This window comes from Watersipora subatra, chromosome 4 (genome assembly GCF_963576615.1).
Source record: "Watersipora subatra chromosome 4, tzWatSuba1.1, whole genome shotgun sequence".
NCBI classification, from domain to species: Eukaryota; Metazoa; Bryozoa; class Gymnolaemata; order Cheilostomatida; family Watersiporidae; genus Watersipora; species Watersipora subatra.
Window position 1 is genome coordinate 23,501,750 of NC_088711.1, and position 21,692 is coordinate 23,523,441.

Genomic DNA, 21,692 nt, shown 5'->3' on the forward strand with positions numbered 1-21,692 from the left:
CTATTTGAGCCATTCAACCGCCGCTATAGGAAAAGAGCTAAAAAATAGAATGCTATGCTATTTAAATAGAGGTTTTACGGTATACCGAATTAGAAAGTCAGTTTGGAGTTGCCCTCTCTGCAATGAAAACACTAGAGACTCGATAATTACTAACTGAAAGTGCTGAAATCCAGTTCAGGGCTACTTAAAATCATCAACTACTGCAGGCATAACAATGCAATGGAAAAATGTTTGCTTTTAAAAATAAATGAAATTTTGTGCTTCCAAATCATAAGCAAGGGTAAAGCACATTTTGCAATACTATTGTTCTAGCCAAGCCGATATTTGACATTTGACCTTTCTGCAACATACCTAAATTAATTACCAGTATTTATATTAAGGTCTTTGTGCTATTGTGATTGTTAGATTGTTTTTTTCATTTTATATTTAATTTTTATGCCATTAATATTGTATAGTTTATGAAGTTAATTTTATCATATTACCATTTTATTATATATTTTATCACTTGTTCTACGGCATGCTAGTTTACATCTATATATATATATATATAGATATATGTATGTATTTCTCAAAGGTTGGGTATTCATGGTTGTATATGCCCAGCTAAATAGACATTTCATATTTTGGAATAAAAAATCCGTAAAGCAGATCCAAGATGATTGATTGGTGATTGAAGGTGATTGATCCAAGATGGATTTCTCAAAGGACTGCAGCATCATGCAGAAGGGCATTCCATGTTGTTGTTGTGAGAAACCAGGACATACATGTACTCATCGAGAAATCAGGATGAATCCTTGAAACTTCGAAAGAAGTAGGCAGTCAGTAAATTTGACAGGTCAGATGAGGAGCAGTAAGGTAGGCTGCTGCCAAAGGGCTTTTCCAGATGAAAGCCCCTTCAGAAAAGCAATGAAGCAAAGTTTGGACTGCAAATTGTAGTAACTAAGTATTACAAACCAAAGGAACAGTAAAAAAATAACAACAGTAAAATACATGTAATTGCCTAATTTGTTCCAAGATATTTCCAAACACACCCCTTTGGCCATCTACAAAGGAAAAGCTTTACTTAACTCATTCAATTTGTGGGCGGTACCGTAACTGCAGAATTATTGGTTCGCATCAACTACTTTTCTTTTTATGACCTCAATGGTTCGATAGACCATGGTTGCAGTAAATTTACAACAGGTTGATAGAGACCGCACATTTTCGACGTTCATTCACAACAATTTGCTTATTTTTCTACACAGCAAAGTCTATTCTGCAAAGTAAAGCTGATAACAAATACAGTGTAACGACTAAGTTTATATCGGCTTACAAATAAATATGTATCGTCCAAAATATAATTATCCATAGCAAAAACCTCCTAAGGTGAATGACAATCAGTACTCCAACAAATAAATGTTCCAAATTTAAACTAATAGACGTTGTAACAGCGTTAGACAACAAACACCATACAAAAATGTAAGTCTTATCAGAACAATCTAAATTGGTTTCTATTGTGAATATATCAAGTTTGTAAATATTTTGTAAACATATTAATGCTCATTCACCAGTTGATAAGTTTCATAGATTCTGAGCCACTGCAGATTCACAAAAATGGCAATCGTGCCATGTTAGCAAAAGTGTTGCAAAAGTGCGCAAACGGCATTTGAAGAGTTAATCTTTTCTATATTCTATGAAATAATGCCTCTGTGCATGACTTACTTCGCAACTATTCTTTTGCTATTCTATTCAGAATATCCATCATTTTCTCAGATAAATAACCACCTACATGTAAGTTAATATATTTCATTCGCAGTTTCTAACTCCGATACAAAATTGGCAAATGTCCAAGTTTTCATTCTGCATATCCACACTGCCTCTCTTATTATAAATACTATGAAATGTCACGCTACCATGGCCTAAGGCCAGTTTTTATCTATATTGTATGTGATTGTCAGGTTCTTAAAAGTGATGACTCAGGATAACTTTCTTGTACCTTTTGCCGCTGTTGCTGGTGAAAACTGGACACAAATTGGGCATGACCCGGACACATTTGACTGTCAAATGCTTTGCTATACCTAGTGCTTTAGTAGACAAGCATTTTCCTCCAACCAACCCCACACAAGTGCATATTTTAATTTTAGTCAATTTTAATATTCAATCGTTTTTTGCCAATCAGTAACATTACCTGTATAATTCACTGTTTCTCTATCCACATAAACTCAACTTTGTATATATAGTTATCTGTACACTCAAGCATTATCAGCCCCTCTTTGATCAGTTGATATTCATCTTCAGCTGTTTTAACAAATGAGGACTCTAAGGAAAATGGTGTAAATGTCATTGACTCAGTTGCCATTGCGAAGCTATAAGTTTCAGTGTCACACAGCTGTCTATAGAAATCAGATATCTTTACGCCTCCATGAGTTGATCAAATCCAAGTGTTTCCCTTCTATTTCAATATTGTCGTAGCTATCTGAGAATAGTTGGTAGTCTAGTTTATGTATCAATCAGCCAGCAGTAAGTAGCAAATAGACTTCAATATTCAAAGTTAGCAATGAAAATTGAACTCACCATATCATAACGTGCGACTCAAAGCCATGACGTAATGCTTCCATACTTACAAAGAATAAACAGTATACCCCTAATGCAGTGTCCTATGTTAAAACTGATTTATATTTTATAACACAATATTGTTGGTATTATACAAATTAGTGATTTAGCTAAAAAAAATTAATAGATCAGGATATGCTTGAACATAATCTTTTACGATGCAATAAAAATCAGGAAAAAACTAGGCTGCTAATTGGTATTTTAGAAATACTGTTCACTAACAGGTCCATTGATATGATATAATATCATAGCTGACTAATTGTGCTACTTGGCTAGTAACTGTGTGTTTAGCAATAATGAATTAAGTCAGATAAGGTGACAAATGAGTTTTTCCTAGATCCATGCAATTGACTGATGCCAATGCTGAACTCATAGCGTAATCATGGATGCAGTGACATCACACAGTACACTGTTGTAAAATAGCGCACAACCACTTTTGATTGCTTTATTCAGTAGCTCTATTAAATGCCATTGGAGATATTTTAGGTCAATTTATAAACCAATAATAATAATATTACAATACAAAAAAGAAATTAAATTACCACAAAAAATTATTGCAGGTTGGCTTTTATTTTAACATCATTTACATTTTTTTTTTTAAATTAGCATAAAGTTGGGATGAGCGAAAAATAAATATGTTATTTGGGACAAGTGTGTGTACTTTTTATAGAGATAAACAACTTGTCGGTCAAAGTGATTTACGGCGATGACAGTAACATGGTTATTGATTGTTAATGTTAGACCTGCATCATACTGGAGAACTTCACTCAACAGTTGCCGTACACCAAACTGATGCATGACACAATTTGGCGCTGTCAGTAGATATCGTGAATCTACAGACCGAAGTAGCTGCAATAGGGCAACACAAAAGCAACTGGTGATGTGATGTAGATTCAACTAACCTCTCGGTTCTGTTCTCAAGAAGTTATGCAAACCCAGTTACTCTAGCCCACTCCTACCAGTCTTTTGGAGTTATCAGTTTTCGTGAAGGAAGTACAACTCCTAATTTCACACCAAGCGTTCAAGTGCATATCAACTTCAAACTGCAATTTTTGCCACAATTAGAGTTAGGAATTGTTGTGCCTCTATGCTTTGAAAACTCCAGGGAGTTTAGGCTTACGCTAACCTCACTACCATAACAGCCATTGTATCACATCTGCCAAAACAGAGAGGTATGAGCTACTGTCTATTTGTCACTGTGTTTACCCAGACTGCAGTTGGGGCTGCTGGCTCTGATTATAGTTGGTAATAAACCACCTGCAGGCTGCCAACTTAAGCTATCTGTGAGAGACCGACCACCAGCTAGTGGCTAAGTAATAGGCGCAACTCGTTTGATAGAGGGACGGCAGAGTAAACATATTCATAATGTTCCCACTGCTCTGTTGGCAAGGTGGCTAGCAGAACCATACATATTATTTATGAACAAAGAAATATACTCTCAAGCATACCGAGCAAAAATAAGTGTGCAGGAACAGCATAAAATACAGATATGCGTAGGGCTCACTCTCACAGATTTTATACTACTTACAGGTAAGTATCGTTTGATTTTGAATTTTATGCTAAAGACTGTATTAATCAATGACTCACCCAGTGCACACAAAGCGCTTCCAATGATAACCAGTAGTGGCTCATCTAGAGTAGCTCACACTTGTGGTAATCATTTAAGATTAAATATCACGGGTTTAGGTTATCTGGTATCACTAATTCGCTGGTGTTGCAGGCTTACCATTGCAGCTAGCTTGAAATCTGCCAGATGTAATTGAATGTGTGATTAAAAAAAGATGACAAAGTTTAATTAATAGACATTTTATGTAATGTGTGCAGATGTGTACTGAGCCCTTCAAAAACCTGCTCAATGCAAAAAACTCTGTAGCTGTATTTTTAGTTATATCCTAGTAGTCTCATTAAAATTGTTGTTGTTAATCCAGATTGTTCAATAATATTCGCTTTAAAGTAAAACTAATATGTAATTTTGATGAGGTATTAGAGATACAGAACTTGTCTAACACTGTTTACTTAAACTGTAAGTAACTTAGCTTATACATACATATTTTCTTTTATATTTGATGCTTCTAAAATTTTCATCATTAATTATCACAGCAAGCCCTTCAAATTTTTAGTCTATGTTTGTTTGCCTCATCTTTACTTTCTAGATTGTGGCAACCACTAGACAGCTCTGGTGGTGTCTTACAAATTGGTTTGAATCTTTTTGCGAAAGTTTTTTTATCATTAGTTGTTTTAATGCTAAAAAAGCAGTACCTTCTTTTTTACCACTATTATCCTTTGCACTAGGCTTCTTAAGGTGTATGATTTAAACATGTATGGACATACAATCGCTATAACGTAAATGGCCTCGTACAGAGCTGACGATTTGTATTGTAGGAGCGTCTACTCGCTAATGTGTTTAGCCCAACTTGGCTCATTCTTTTATACTACTCGAACCTTGCACATGTCTGTCAGCAGTAGTCTCAATGTTTTTATGGGTTAATTCTTATCAAGTACGAGCATTAAATTGAGAATTTGCTGTTAGTTAGATAGATTTTATCCAGACTACATGTTAGATTGGAATGTTAGCATGTATCAGCATAGCTTTGAATATTGACCTATGGCATAGGACAACGTAGGTCAACAAATTGCAATAATTAATGTTGGGAGTTGTTCACTGTGCCATTAAATGTTATGTATTATATTTATATTCTCCGCCAGAAAAAACTCGTCTAGCTTTTTCAGTTCATTCTCTAATCATAAACAAATTTTGAGTTTGACTCATTTGCTGATAAGTTGCGTAATTGCAGTGTGCAAAGCTGTGTGAGTGGGCGGTGTGGATTGTTGCGTCAGTATGGGTGTCTAACATGTCGTCAGTATCATGGGTGTCTAACATTGCGTCAGTATGGGTGTCTAACATTGCGTCAGTATGGGTGTCTAACATGTCGTCAGTATCATGGGTGTCTAACATTGCGTCAGTATCATGGGTGTCTAACATTGCGTCAGTATGGGTGTCTAACATTGCGTCAATATGGGTGTCTAACATTGCGTCAGTATGGGTGTCTAACATTGCGTCAGTATGGGTGTCTAACATTGCGTCAGTATGGGTGTCTAACATTGCGTCAGTATGGGTGTCTAACACTGCGTCAGTATGGGTGTCTAACATTGTGTCAGTATGGGTGTCTAACATTGCGTCAGTATGGGTGTCTAACATTGCGTCAGTATGGGTGTCTAACATTGCGTCAGTATGGGTGTCTAACATGTTGTTTGCTATAGCATAAGGTACAATAGCGTGTCAAGATGTCGGCAAGTGGCTATATTAAAAGTTGCTAATGAAATAATATTTAAGAGTATAAAGACTTTAAAAACTCAAAATAACATTTTAGATCTGATTCTAGGCTACATTTATGTTATCAAAAGATGAGACACTCATTTTGTTTTTATATAGTTTGCACACTCTTCATTGTAGCAGCATGAAGTTAGTAAAAGATTCCTTGATAAAAAGAGAACCCGCTATTTTCATTCTGCACAACTGCTTTTAGCATCAGATTCTACTTCATCCATAGCTTCAGTATTCCACTCTATCCACCTGGAACAAGCAACCAGTGGTTGTTATTATTGATCATGGTGTGAAAGAAATAAGAAGGTAAGAGAATGTTCCTGAATAGTGTACGTAACTCCCATTATACCTCAAGTCCTTATGTTCAAGCCGCGTGACTTGTCGTTGGGCGCGGCTTCTGGTTCAAGGTCATAGACCGCGGCTTAAGGCCATTCTTTTAAAACTTACGTGGGGCTCAGGGCGGCTTCTCGATAAATGCGGCTTTTGCTCAGCATCTGCGCTATAATCATAGAATCGCATTCATGATACACGTTTATGTACGGGGATTTTAGCGACCTACTCGTTTATTTTCAAGGTCATGTTTATGGAATACTTAAGACTAAAGAAGAATTTATTTCTCTAAGCCGAGATGATTTCGTGACACACGAGTGAGAGACAAGTGGTTGGGAGTGTGTTAATACCTGCTGACGTCGAAGCAGAAACTATGGACCAAACTGAGTGGAAAACAGTTTTTCTTATTCAAAAGGACGGGGGTATAGCAAAACCCATCTCAACACTCTTGCTTCCGAAGAGGTCAATGACGACAAAACCTCAGTCGTTAGTCGCGGTCTGTGGGCATATGCGGCTTGTTGGTAAGGGCGGCTAGATACCACAGATGGCTTATTGGAGGATCAATTTTTCCTTCCTGAGTCGTCTGTTTGTGAGCACAAGCCGCGCGGCTTGATCATGAGGACTTACGGTAGACTGCAGAACTTCAATTTTGGTTGTTATTAGGTAGGAATTCATGCTCATAATTTGAGAATATTCAGCAAGATCAAGTAGTGAAAGTTAAATATACTTTTCCTTTGCTGAAAAGGACTTTTTTATATGATTCCGCTTACAATCCTATCATTTGCATCCACTTTATCAATCTTAGTTTAGTTTCAAGTCGTTTTATGTTTCCAATTGCTGTTTATAGGCGATGAAACATACATTCAAATAAAACTATGCTGCCACCTGCGGTCAAGCAAAAGAGAGTAACTATATCTCAGCATCAGATGAATTGCTGACAAATCGGTTTTGTGTCTCACCAATTAGGTGCTATTGCCTAGCTTATGCTTGCACGCATTGCTTTACTTATCTATCTCCCACACTCCTACAATTATATATTTATATGCACTCATTTCACAATGTTTCTACTTAAAGCCCACTATGCTCATATTTGTGGGCTAAACAACCTGCTTTAGCACTGACATCTGCGCTAGATAATTATAAAACTTTACATTCAAATAAAATCATAAATCTTTTTATTTCACAATCATCTTAAGTATTTGGTTGGTAGGCTATATTTAGTGAAGGAACAGAACATCCAACAATACAAAACTGGCTAATTTGGTTTATTGTTACATATTCATAATTAGCTGTTGAGTGTTGTGCTCTCTTTGAAAAGTTACACTTCATCGCTGAAATTGACAAAAGCAGTTGTAAAAATATTTTCGTTTTTTTCAAATTTATTTTGGTTGAGCGTGTGTGATTTTAAAACAGCATATGGTTTAATATTATTTGTATATTATTCCGTGAAACTAATGAGGCGAAAAAGAAACGTAATTTTGAGGGGATGGCAAAAAAATCATGCTCAGTGACAAAAATTGACATCTGATTAGCAAGGCAAAGTTTTGCTTTTAGATCATCCTTGGGTTATATTTGAATTTCTATAAGCTGTGTCAATGTTTACAAGCTGTATCCACTTCAAATTGAATAGCTCAATATCTTTGAATAGAAAGAGATAGAAAGGTGTTACCTAATGCTCTATAAGCATATCCATCAGGTATTCATTTTATCATCAGAAACACCAGTTATTACAATATCTCAGATTTGATTACCGCAACAGATGTAACTCGCACAGTTAAGTAGCATGAGATTTGATAGGAGGATGAGATGAAATCACTAAAGTGTAACATTTCACACAAGCCTGCTCGGCGTCCCTAGAAAACTAATCACAAACATTTGTATTCACTGAGCGACATTCGACAGATACAGCAGAGTGTAGTCATGTCCGCATCGGAAGACGGAGAAGGCAACATAAATGACATACTTAGAGAGATCGGTGTACCAGGGCGATACCAGCTTTATGTCTTTTTCTGGACATTTCTTACTGGAGTAGTATCTGCATGGCAGATAATTGCAGTTCCGTTCACTCAAGCTGATATGCCTTTTAGGTAAGTCTGGATACCACATCTTAAACCAAAACTAACATAATATTAGATAGAAACAAGCAATATGGAGTGTTAGTAGCAGCTGAGAAGTGGAATATTAAACATGATCATGTGTCTAATATTTCTACAGTGTTTAAAACAACTACAGAGCTCATAAAGAAGGTCAGTAAAACTGTTTATCTAATAAAATACATCCTTATTAACGTCTGAGTGTTATTTACTCCTTGGATGAGCTCCTAAATCTATTCATCTACAGGTGTGAACTGTGTTTATGAAGTCTAGGAAAAAATGGGGAAGGCCAATTTTTATGTCAGAAAGGGGAAATGGAGAAATGGGGAAGGTCAGAAAATTTATGTTCAATCTACAAATACAATAATTACCATTCTAACTTTTAAATGAAGGGGTTTGTTTATTGCTGTGTGTGTCCGGCAAATCATATTTCAAATATTTGAAAGCTTGAGGCATAGCTAAAACAGATTGTTGAAAAACCTTTCTTGTTTCTTATGCTACACATTCATTCGATATTTAAAACAGCTTATAAACAGTGACAGGTGATGTAGTTGTCATTGGCTAAGTTTTCTACTAACTGAATTGGAGTAATTTAAGGTAGTCTAAATATTTACTAAAATAAAATTTGTGTCCATCAGTGTGAAACCAACGATAGGAAAAAAGATTGCATCATAATCTCTCATGCAATCATGATTTTCAAGCTGAAGCATTAATTGTAAAACCATTGAAGATTGGCACATGTAATAAGTAGGTACAAAAGTATTCCGTATTAAAGTAAGGACAACGTAACATACATGTATATAACTTAACATACGTAACTTGGATAGCACGCCTGTCTGCAGAGCTGGTGGTTCCAAGTTCAATTCCAGTGTGGAGTAGGTTTTAGTTCTTAGATTTTAACCGCTATAACTGAACACTCTAACAACAGATGATAGATAAACACTTATATTTATATATATAGATGATAGGACCATATAGGACTCGTCTTCATTAAGTACTACACTGTGAAATTGAGCAGATATCGTTAATAGCCAACTGACCGCGCCATAATGTAGACATACTCTATAGAGTGCTGAAAAGAAGTGTCCAGTACCTAGCGGAAGTGCATGTTCTGGTAGAAAGGTGATTGTTTCGCTTCATGCAGCTAAAGCCTGATTCTCACCCCACCGTGAACAGGTCATACCGTGAACAGGTCATCAACGTCAACGAGCAACGTCATCGGTGGTACCCGGAAGGGCTGTATGTTGTCAGCGCCTACGGTACCAACGGAGATCACGCTATGATGGAACATTCTGCTCCTAGGCAATGTGATTTTCTACGCATAGAGTTAGATATAACGTATCTTTCTGAGTCAAGTTCGTTTTAATTTCTTTACCTCCGTGGAAAAAAGAAAAACAGAAGGTATGCTTGTTCTGGTAATCGTTAGTCTTCTTCTCATAAATGCATGGATATAGTTTGATGTTTTCCATGAGATCTTTATCGCTAAGCTTTTGAGCTCTGGCTGGACACTATAACAACCGTCAGTGATAAAAGAGAAAATATTAAGTACATAGCAGCGTGATCGATGTGCATGGTAGTCAGTGTATTGCTTTGGCTCCAAAAACATTTGCTCCAAACCTCTCGCGGAAATCATGCACACCGCATCTTGAGTGCTCGGTTCGCTGGTGTACAATCCTCACTGCCAGTGACATCCCGCAACCTACACTGAGGCCACTGCTAGCAGAAAAGTTGCCGCTGGCTTGCTGGTTATCTGCAACCACCTGCAGCTCCCGGTTGCATCACCGTCACTTCTTACGATGGTGTGAGATCAGGGTTTTTAAAAATGTTGAACCAAAAATTGAATGACATTACTTTCGTAAAGTATGGCAATGTACGGTGGTCAGTGATCGTAAGTGATCAAATTGACCGCATCATAAGTGAACTTGTGAAGCGTGTCAAGATACAGGTAAGAGAAAGAACATGCGGACCAATTTTTTGACTGTCTGCGCAGAGCGACCAGTGCATAAACTGGTGCCCTTATATAGTTAAAGATGGTAAAAGCTGTCTGTAATTGGTCTTCTTTTGCTCACATTTTAATAATCAGTTCTATAAATATAATCAGTAATGTATTTGCATTAGTCATACTCAGTTGGTGTTTGAAATAGCTAAAAAGGGATGAATTAGCAAAGACCGTAGATGCTCGGTATTTCTATCAATTTAAATCAGATAGGCTACAGGTGGCTACAGGTGGCTACAGGTGGCTACAGGTGGCTACAGGTGAATGTCTCAAGAAACCGATAAAGTTTTGAAACTAAATAGTTTTTAGTGATTTAGCGAAAGGCACTGAGAATAGGTGTGCAGATTTTCGCCGAAACCAGTAAAAAATGTGGATAAGCATAGCGTTTTTGCAGACTAGCATGCACATGGATACACATGCACTATACACACACCATACACACACCGTACACACACCATACACACACCATACACACACCATACACACACCATACACACACCATACACACACCATACACACACCATACACACACCATACACACACCATACACACACCATAAACATACCATAAGAACCAGGATTAGAAAAAACATGGTTTTTATGAAAAAAAACGTTTTTTTTTGTTTATACTAGTTTTTATGGTTTAAACCGGTTTTTATGGTGTTTATAATTTTACTAAGGTTTTTACAATTTTAAGACTAATTAACATCACTAGACATCAACATTAACATAGCTGCATGATTGAGTATTGAACATACATATGTGGAATCATCTGTTAAAGATTGTACTGTGGGAGTTGTTACGGAGAAAAAAAAGAGAAAACATATGGAAATTTCAGAATGAGTGTTTAATCAAACATGATTGATGAAATACAGAGCAGAAATCTTATCACATAAAGTGAATATTTTACATACAGCTCTATGTATAGGTAGTAACTTTAATCCCAGTGATTAGTCATGTGGTAGTGTAAAGCAGAGCATAATGCAAATGCATTGCTAGTGTTTGGAGCAGTGGCAGATGACTCAACTTCTATCACCTGAATATTAGCATCACTGTCTAAATTGGTCTATCTGCATGACCTCGCGTTACGACAGCACACCTATTACGTTTCGCCTTAAAACCTTTGCCTTAAAACTTTTGCCTTTCAAAACTTTCCAAAACACAAAAAACTTAATAAACTGAATGTAAAAATCCAACTACTTTGGCTGGTGCCTAACAAATAAAATATTAGTTTGCAAACTTGTAACTTTTGTCCAAAAGGATTTTATTGTTTTAATTTCTAATTATAAGTAATCCTTTCTCACTGGCCAGACTTGAGAACGTATTTATTCATTATTAGAGACGATGGTTGGATTAGTATATTTTACATGTTTTTTATATTTCAACAGTAAAGAGATCATCATATCACTTGATAAAACCAATTGAAAATGAAATTCACTAATTCATTGTTGTGCTAGGATTTCATGCAGTTTCAACTTGAACTCTGCCATCAATTTACTACTGTGTCCTAAATAAACTTCCACAGCTGATAATTACATATAATTGCATTTCTACCACACATGAACCACTAGGAGCTTAAAATATGATGTTTTTCACAAAAAATAATGAAAAAACCGAAAAACCATAAAAACTGGTTTTTCCGGGCTGGTTTAAAACCGGGCTTAAAACCACTCGGTTTAAACCATTAGTTTAAACCATTGGTTTAAACCAATGGTTTAAACCAATGGTTTAAACCAATGGTTTAAACCAATGGTTTAAACCAGTGGGTTGGCTTGGTTTAAACCATTGGTTTAAACCAAGCCAACCCTGATAAGAACACTATAAGCACACATTGATCATGGGCCAAAGCAGTTTATCTAGCATTACCGTTGGCACCTCGTTCCAGTGGCATTGTTTTGCACTTACTAGATAGATTTGATTGTGTATAATTCATATCCAATGAGTTGCCATGCGTACCCTGCCGTACCGTTCCCACAAGTGGGAGAACTTTCACATTTTTGGTTTGGTAGTGTTTAAGTAGTTGTCTCCTTTTACACCGAATTTCAAATCGGCCTTTTACAGAGTGAGTCACAGTTTTTTCATTTATTACAAAGGTCAAGGTCAAATCATTGCCTGCTGTAATTACTTTCTTGTCATGCATGCATGGTTTAAGCTTTGACATGGCTTGTGTAGACCACATAAACGGTTCTAAAAAAGTAATTCGATAAACATCGGCTAAGCACACAGGTCAAACACTTAGTCACTGTCGAGAAAGCTAATGGAACATTTTTTTAAAGAGCATGAAAAGTCTGTTTCCAATGGTCTGTGCTTTCAATTTGTCTGCAAGAGCTCTCAGATTCACAGAGCATGCCATACAGGTCGACTAGCAACTGCAAGATAGATATTGTGAGGAAAAAACGCAATCAGGTGAGTATATTTTTAGACTTGTAATACTTTACCACTTGAACATTTAAGGTGAGATAATGTGACTTATAATAATTATTCTATAAAACAATAATTATGTAAATTAATTACATAAGTACTAATTACTATTAAGATGAAAAGAATGCTAACTTGGAAATCTGTACAAACCGGTAGTGGTGGCTACTGGTCAAGGTCCTCGTATTCAGTCTGAAAAATAATTAAATTTCAATCCAGCCAGGCATTAATCATTAGTCTTGCCCTTGTTTATCAAGTGGACAAAGCGTGTAAGTATTCACACTGGTTTATTGGTCATATCTAAGTGATAATTATTTCCCCAGTCAATGTTGTCCTGGCATTCATTTAGCCACATGAAGAGAGTCAGAAATCTACTATTTATGATACCCCTTGTTAAGATGAAGATGAGCCACGAAAGAAAACCACAAGATCCAATTCTGCTGTCCACTTCTCCGAATCAAGACCTGAACTTGAACATACATGCATGATTTGTGAAAAAAAAATGCGGTACTAATCTCACAAATCGACTACTCGCAAAGCTGTCCTTCATGTAGCCAAAGCTGTGTCTGCTGGTATGTCTATCTATTCTGTAAATTAGCTTTAGACATGGTTTCTTCAGCTGATTCGACTATTATAGTAATTTGTAAGCAGTGTCCTGTGTTACTTTGTAGTCCAACTTGTACTGGCACAGTACCGATGATTGGCATCACATCACCATACAAGCAGCTATGGCTCCTCACAGCTGATTCAAAATCCTATCGACATGTTCAAGCATGGTTGCATGGAAACATCTTGCTAATTTTGCGAGCGGTGCACCTGTCTACATATGTAAATGGATTGAAGTTGAAGAATGCTGCTACCATCAAACAGGAAAAACGTATACTTTATAAAACTTTGATCAAGATGCGGGTGTTTTAGCGATGGCCTATCATAACAAGTGTTATGACGAGTATATCTGTGTGATGCTCAATGCACGACTGCGTAAGTGGTGAAAATGTTGGTCAATCTTGCCTCAACAGAATCAATTAATAAGATTGTTCAACACTTATTATGGTACCTCAAAACTTTTTATTTAAAGGGACAAGCGGAGAGTTGTGCCTCTAACTATAGTTTTTGCATATTACAGCCCAGGTTCCTTGATGACAACTGAGTTAGAAACCTTCTCAGAGGACCAGTCTTGATCCTCTGAGAAGATTTCTTAAACCGTAAATGCAATGACTTCAAGCTATTGAGGATGGGGGGCAATCCTTGTTGATGTCATGGCACTTATCTAAGCCCTGCCTGCCAGTGCCATTCTTTCAACATTCCATCAACTGTCTGCAACCATTCTTGATGTGCTTATTGTTCGTGCTAAGAAGTGCAAGGCTGCTTGTGTAGATTTTATTATCAACAACTATTGCAAGAAGATAGTGAGCAAGAGAGTGAGGAGAGTGAGTGAAGCAAAAAGTGATAAAAAACTACAAAACAATCTGCATGTTAGTGATAAAGCTGTGAAGACATCAAACTAAAAAGCTTCTGTAAGCAACTAAGAAGTGATGTTAGCATTCATGGTTTCACGCTGGAAGACTGCAGTCAAGCATGATACCCTGATACTCTACACTACAACAACAAGATCATGCTACTGGATTAATGTTAGCCCTCACCACTATTAGAGGTGCCTACTTTGGCTTGCTATTACAAGGAGACAGACACACATCTCCTATTGCATGCATGTCATGCTGCTGATGACTATTCACAGGTGGTGATCAAATCTTGTGACGTAGACGTTGCTATCATGGCACTTGCCCATGGTGAGAATATTAATTGCAGACTCTCTTTTTCTTATTGGATAGAAAGATGAAAAGTGGCTATTAGATGTCAGTGCAATGGCTACCAAGCTCGGAAATAGCTCGGAAAGTCTCATGTTTGCACAAATTCTCTGGCTGCGATGCGGTTTTGTCCTTTGCAGGCAAAAGGAAAAAGAGTCATAGGAAACTCATCAAAACATTTGTGAACCGTCAGCAGCCAATGAAAGGGCTCAGATAATCATTTAAGTTTCGGGGCAACTTTATTCTCTCTTTGAGAAATACACATGCAGACTCTATGGCCAAGAAGATAGCACCCAGGAAATTTGCACAGGCTTCTACTGACTAAGGTGCAGGCTATCTGTATCTAGGTCTAGGCCGGTCAGTCCCTCTTTCCCTGCCTTCAATCGCTGGAAGAACATTTGCGTTGTGCCAATTATGTAGCAGCTATGTACATGTATATGGAAAGAGGCAACAACACCACTTACCAATACATTATTTCCTTTTTTACATGGGTGGATACTGGGTAACGAAAACAATGAGTATGCAGTAAAATGTATTACCAAAATTATTGCCCACCTGATGTTCCGCAAGCAGTCCTATGTCAGTGTCAAAAAACCAGCTGCCGAGAGAACAGATGGGCCGGTATTATTGCAAAGCTGCCTTACACATGCTTAGCACATGCGTGTATTGAAATAAAACTGAAGCAGCAGTAGCAAAGGATGCCGATGGGGAGAACAATGACTAAGAACTCAACATATTGAACAAATAGTTAGGATATGCAATATTTTGAAGTAACCCGGCTTGTTTTGTAAGACTGTTGATGCTAGCATTTTTACTATTAATCACCATGGTCACAGTACTTTCAGCTTTCTTGGTATTTTCTATGATTCATCAGTTTTAGGTTATAGAACATAAATATAGTGTTTAGATTGTTTGTAAAATAAATCTATTAAACCATGTATATACATGTCTATATACATGTCTATATACATGTATATAGTTTACATGTAACAATCGTAAGATATGGAATGTTAGAAAATAGATAGAACATTAACTTTGGTTTTACCTCTGACATTCTAAATCATAAAAAATAATTATAAAAAGCGGCAAAGCTGATGCTTCTGTGGAAGGAATCTTATTGACGGAAGAAAAATCTTAAATAATCACTTTTATCAAGTTTCTCACAGAAGTGGGAATGGCAGCCACGGCAACTTTTCAGGTTTGAAATCTTCTTACCCTAGAACACTTATGTATTCGCGGCATCTAACTTTCGCGTTTTCACACCAACAGCCTTTCGCGAAAATTTTCTGAGTGAAACTAAACTATCATAACGAACGAGCGAAAACGCGAAAATAAATGGATTTCTTCATTGATATTCACAATAAAATCGTCATATTAGAAATGCAGGCAATTTTCGTGTGTGGTTGGCTCATTGGGCAAGTTTTGCTAAACTCATTATAGCTAATACCTCGACTGAGCAGCATGGTAAAACAAATTAAGATAATAAGTTTTTTTTGGAAAAGCCTAGACAAATGAAGATGATGATATTAGTTTAGTCATTGAATTTGTAACTAATGAGGATGACAGTCTGGTAGGGAAAGTCATAAAATTGAATAATAATTATTGTGGTAATGAATTTTATTACCAGCCAAAAGCTATAACAAACCGAGGCCATGGCCACCGTGGTGCGTGCTATAAATACTTGAATTCTAATATTGGTACAACATCAGTCACTGCGGCAGGGATCTTGACATCATTGATAGTCCAGGAGACAAACTGCAGCAAGCGATCAAATTGCATTATTGATCTTGCCTACACATTTCTACCTGTGGTTCATAAATACAAACTACCGTACTTTTCGGACGATTAGCCGCTACTTTTTTCTGATGATTTGAGCCATGCGGCTTATAAGTAGGCCTACAAGGGTGCGGCTAATCACTGTGGCTTATTCTGTGGCTTTTTCCTTCACCGCTAGGGCGAACTAACGGGAATCTCCAATTAGTGCATTTCTAGCTGTGGAAGAAAATACGAAACAATGCCTCACGGTACTGTCCCGTTAGGCACTAAGTTAAAAAAGCGTCGGATAATACAAAACTGTGCCGTTCTACACTGTTCCGTTTTAAATGGCAAAGTTGCTGCCACATTAAAAAGCACAGTCCTAAGTTCTGCGGCCTATAGTAAGGTGCGGCTTATGTATGGTTTTATTATCGTTTTTGGAAAATAAAAAACATGCAGCTTATATAGAGGTGCGGTGTATTTGATTAAACAGTACGGTAGTCCCAAATTGAAAAATATTTCGTAATAGTGAACTGGACCTGAGGAATCTAATATTTGTTCCACTGCATTTATTTTCACATCACTATATTTTCGCACTCATCAGAGCTGCGAAATTAAGTTCCAGCGAAATTTTACTCTGTATGCTACTCACGAAACTAAATACTAGCGAAATATATGTGTCCTAGGGTACTCAAATTAGTCTAAATCACTACAGAAATTGCTACTGAAAGAGGATGCCAATAGAACATCATTTCTAGAGCTCTTTTGCCTGCTCGGCCCACAGCCTAACATACAACACACACCACACACACCACACACAATAACAGCGTGGAATTATGGCCAATCATGAATAGAGCTTATAAATGTCCTAGTTGCCTGAAGTAGAACTTTTGTTTAATTTAACGAGAAGTTCTAGAGCGCCATATGAAAGTTGGTACTGGATCTTACAGCTGAGGAAATGTAGCTGTCTGTGAATGCTTAAAGGTTAGGGAGGTTTCTGTCAGTTCTGTTAGCTTGCCTGATTGGTTGATTGAATTGTTATTAGTTGCTTTCTTGTTGGCTTTGGGGGTTGTATGCATCGTCTGATGAACTATAATCTACTGTGAGTGACACAAATTTGATCTGCAATAGGCTGGCACATTAAACAATCGATAAAAACGTAAACGGTAAAGATCAACAGAAATTAAATTAAAACAATTGGATCGACATAAATTGAAAGATTAAACTTGCAAGGAAAGTATTACTCATTTAAAAAATGTGGCCTTCAAGGTTCTATTTGATTTACCTATTTAACATTGCATATTTAAAAATGAGCTCAAAAAAGCGATAACAGCGCTAGCTTGTAGTAAAATCGCGTTTTTTGAGCTCATTTTTCTCGACATTCAGCCCATTAAACATCATGTAGCAAGCCATGAGCTATTTTAAATAGTTCATCTACCTTTCATAACAGACTGAGATTATTTTACAGGCTGAATTTGGATAATAGTGATTTTTAGCCACCCATCTCTATCATTCTAAATCACACTAAACATCCCTAACTTTCGTTCCTAAAAAGCTAGGCTACGTCAAGTATTTATGGGCGGAGCTTGTTGTGCCGATTGTGCTGTTTTTGAGACAAATATTGAAACGCTTTAAAAAAGCTTTCATGACATTGAAAGTTAGTGGACCAATCATTATTTCAAGTACAAAACCCAAAATCAACGTGTTTGATTTATAGAGTTATCTTCCCCTAGAGTGATAACAGTGCCTTCAACAACACGAGCGTTTCCAGTGCCAACAAGAAGCGCTTAGGCCATGCCCCTTTTTTGTGCTAGTCAATCGTCGGGATTGACAGAACAATAAAATCAGCCATGAGAATGATCATGAATTTCCACAGTTCAGATAGTTATTATTGCTCATATTAAAGAAATGATGATTATAGTTTATTTCTCTAATACATGCTTATTATTTAAAACAATTCAATACCTACATGACTTGCAAACTGAATAGATAGTGTTAAGTAAGTGAGTTAATGCAATCAGTTACTCATAGATAAGATAGATAGTCCTACTGGGGTTGTATTACATTGGTGAGATGGGAAACTAATCGACTGCCATCAACTGAAAGTATTGACATTGTATGGTGATAGAGTGATTCATTGACACCACAGTCCACAAACAGCCCTTGCATGTAATATTAGATTTTAGTACATATCAATCAAACACATAGACTAGCTTGAAGCAAGGATATCCACTAGTTAGTGGACATCCTTGCTTGATGTAAGCAAGCAAAAAGTTTGAAAGTTAGAGTGGCAAATGTTGATATATGTTAAATAAAAATAAATTATACTTAATTATACTAAATTATAATTATATAAAAATATAGTAGACTTTTTTATCACCCTATTTATTCAATAATTTTTTATTGTAATCATAGCTAAACAGATTATATTTAGCCATTACTTGCTAATTATTTTACATTTACATTTAAACACATTTGCAGTTTTATTTTTCTTCCTAATTTATTTCAACAAAACACTTCTTACATGATACAAAATTTAAAAGTTGTAGTTGTTTGAAAAAACTTGAAAGCATTTACAGTTGTTTTCTTTTTCCTCTTTATTCATTTTAACTGCTTAAAATTATTTTCTCATGATATGAAGTTTAAAAGTTAGAATGGTAAATGTTACATAAAAATGGATTTTCTGTCCGAAGACCTTTCTATTACTCGGGCAACGCCGGGTAGTACAGCTCATAGTTGATGGCAGTCGATTAGCTTCCCATCACACCAATGTAATACAACTCCAGTATGACTATTTATCTTATCTATGAGTAACTGATTGCATTAATTAACTATCTATTCAGTCCCTTTGCAAGTCATGTAGGTATGGAATTGCTTTAAATAATAAGCATATATTAGAGTAATAAACTATAATCATCATTTCTTTAATATGAGCAATAATTACTAGAAATTCATGATCCTTGTTTAACCATTCTCATGGCTGATTTTATTGATCTAGTCAATCACTATGATTGACTAGCACAAAAAAGGGGTGCGGCCTAATGCTTCTTGTTGGCACCGGAAACGCACGGGTTGATATCACTTTAGGGGAAGATAACTCTATGGTCTGATTTACCTAGAAAATACGATAAAAGTTGTACGTGACAGTTACATATGGTTGTTTGGTTTAACACTCAAGTTTCCCACTAATGGTTGACTAGCCCACGACAGCTCTACTGACCAATGGTAGCTTTACTGACCAATAGCAGCTATACTGACCAATGACAGCTATACTGACCGATAGCAGCTCTATTGACCAATAGCAGCTGTACTGACCAATGGCAAGTTCTACTGACCAATGGTAGCTTTACTGACCAGTGGCAGCTATAATGACCAATGGCAGCTCTATTGACCAATGGCAGATCTACTGATCAATGACAGCTATACTAACCAATGGTAGCTATACTGACCAATTGCAGCTCTATTGACCAATACCAGTTCTATTGAGCAATAGCAGCTATTCTGACCAGTGGCAAGCCCTACTGACCAATAGCGTCTATACTAACCAATAGCGTCTATGTCTATACTGACTAATGACAGCTTTACTGACAGCTTTAGAGCTCTCGCTCTGGCAATAACCGATTGTTCCTCCTAATTTCAATTTGACAAAAACCAAATTTGAAGGAAGAGGTTAACCACAAGTAGCTGCAGCCTGTTTATTTTTTTCCTGTGAGCTGTCACCACTGCAAAACAACTCGCTTGTAGGCTCGGCATAGAAGTAACTGAGTAGTTAGTACATATATAGATTGGTTGGCTCTTTCAGTCCCTGCGGTTAAAATCTGATCTAAATAGGCTATGTAGGGCAAAATCTATGTATTGAACTCACATTACAACAGATGAGCTATTTCTGAGCCAGCTATATAATGTTATGCTGATATTTTCTGTAGATGCACAGAAGGCAATATCTCTGAAACACTATTTGAGAGTGAGTTCAACAACACATGTTTCTACTCCAACCTCAGCTTAGAGTGTCAGCAGTTTGAATATGATACATCAATATTCAGCAAGACTGTAGTCAGTCAGGTAGGAGTTGTCTTAATTTACCTCAGTTGAGAAGCTAAGAGTTGAGATGCTATGGCCTAGTGCCTCCTACAGACATTTTAGTTTGTAACAGGCATAATAAATTATTTTAATATCTGGGGGAAAAGTTGGACAGATGAACTTAGTTGAATATTCAACAACAATGTTGACAGAAGTCATGTTTCCAATAAGTATCCGTGAGACAGCTATACTTTTTGTAAACATAGTTAGTCGATGAGGTGTGAGAGACGTAAAAAGGGGTTTTGAGCAAACAACATCATTTTATATAATGTGCTGATAGCATTGGAAGGCTTATGGCCCTATTGGTAGAGACCCTATTAGTAGCAACCCCAACCTACCACTTTGGGGCCTCAGATATACTCCTCAGATATACTTTAATAGAATGAAATATTGTAAGACTGAACCATTACTTTTCCCTATGGTTAGTTTAAATGTTCCTTCTCTATTGGGGGTCCTACCACACAAAGTTGTCGTCAGAATAGTCACTTTTAAAATCACTGTCGTCACTTTTAAAATCACTGTCGTCACTTTTAAAATCACTGTCACCTTTTTCAAGTTGGTAACCAAAACAACCTCTTTCTTCACATTCGTTATTTTAATACAAATATCCATTCTGGTGGCACTGGGTTGCGTTAAAAACCTGAAACTTGCTCAGTTTTAACTTCTGCTAACCAAAAGCATGGCTCAACCAGCGACCTTCACAAACTTATTAGCGATGTTTGGGAGCGTTGCTGATTACTCCGCGAAGAGTGACAGCCGTCTTAGGTTTTCAGGGCTACATTTTTTGTACTGAAAATAGACCGAGATTGTCTTTAATAATCACTGTCAGTCACAGACTTAGAAACGGATTTGCTGTCAATGTCGTGGCATTACATTGCTGTTTCCTTTATTTATTTGGCAGTCTATAAATGCTGAACCAGTTGCTTCAAACCAAAACTAGTGAAGTTTCGGTTGAACGTATTGATTTATGGACAAATAATAAGTTAGTAAAGGTACGGCTACACGTAACAAATTTTTTGTTGGTTCTAACCGAAATCACGAAATGATTGAAACACAGAATTATTCAGCGCTGCTAGAATCGTGCTAGCGAGCACGATTCCAGCAGCTTTTGCAATTAGCATAGTCCAAGAGACGTATCATTACACACAATAAAAGTGCAAGTGCAATTCAACATAGTACACATGATGCAACTGCCTAGATTGCGTTATTGTATGTATTTATTGTTTGGACGCTATAGCTACAAATTGTTTATTTTTAAATTATATTTCCTTTTTAGCAACAAAAGTTTTGTGGTAA

At 36.7% G+C, this 21,692-nt stretch overlaps 1 protein-coding gene across 1 annotated transcript in view; it reads left to right on the plus strand.

Annotated features, from left to right (window-relative positions):
* Positions 1 to 8,145: 8,145 nt before the first annotated feature.
* The window catches only part of LOC137393717 (organic cation transporter protein-like), a 94,740-nt gene continuing 81,193 nt past the window's right edge, over positions 8,146 to 21,692 (plus strand). The window contains exons 1-2 of the mRNA XM_068080389.1: positions 8,146 to 8,334; positions 20,243 to 20,378. Coding sequence (XP_067936490.1) covers positions 8,168 to 8,334; positions 20,243 to 20,378 — 303 coding nt within the window. The 5' untranslated portion in view covers positions 8,146 to 8,167. The remainder of the gene's footprint in view (positions 8,335 to 20,242; positions 20,379 to 21,692) is intronic.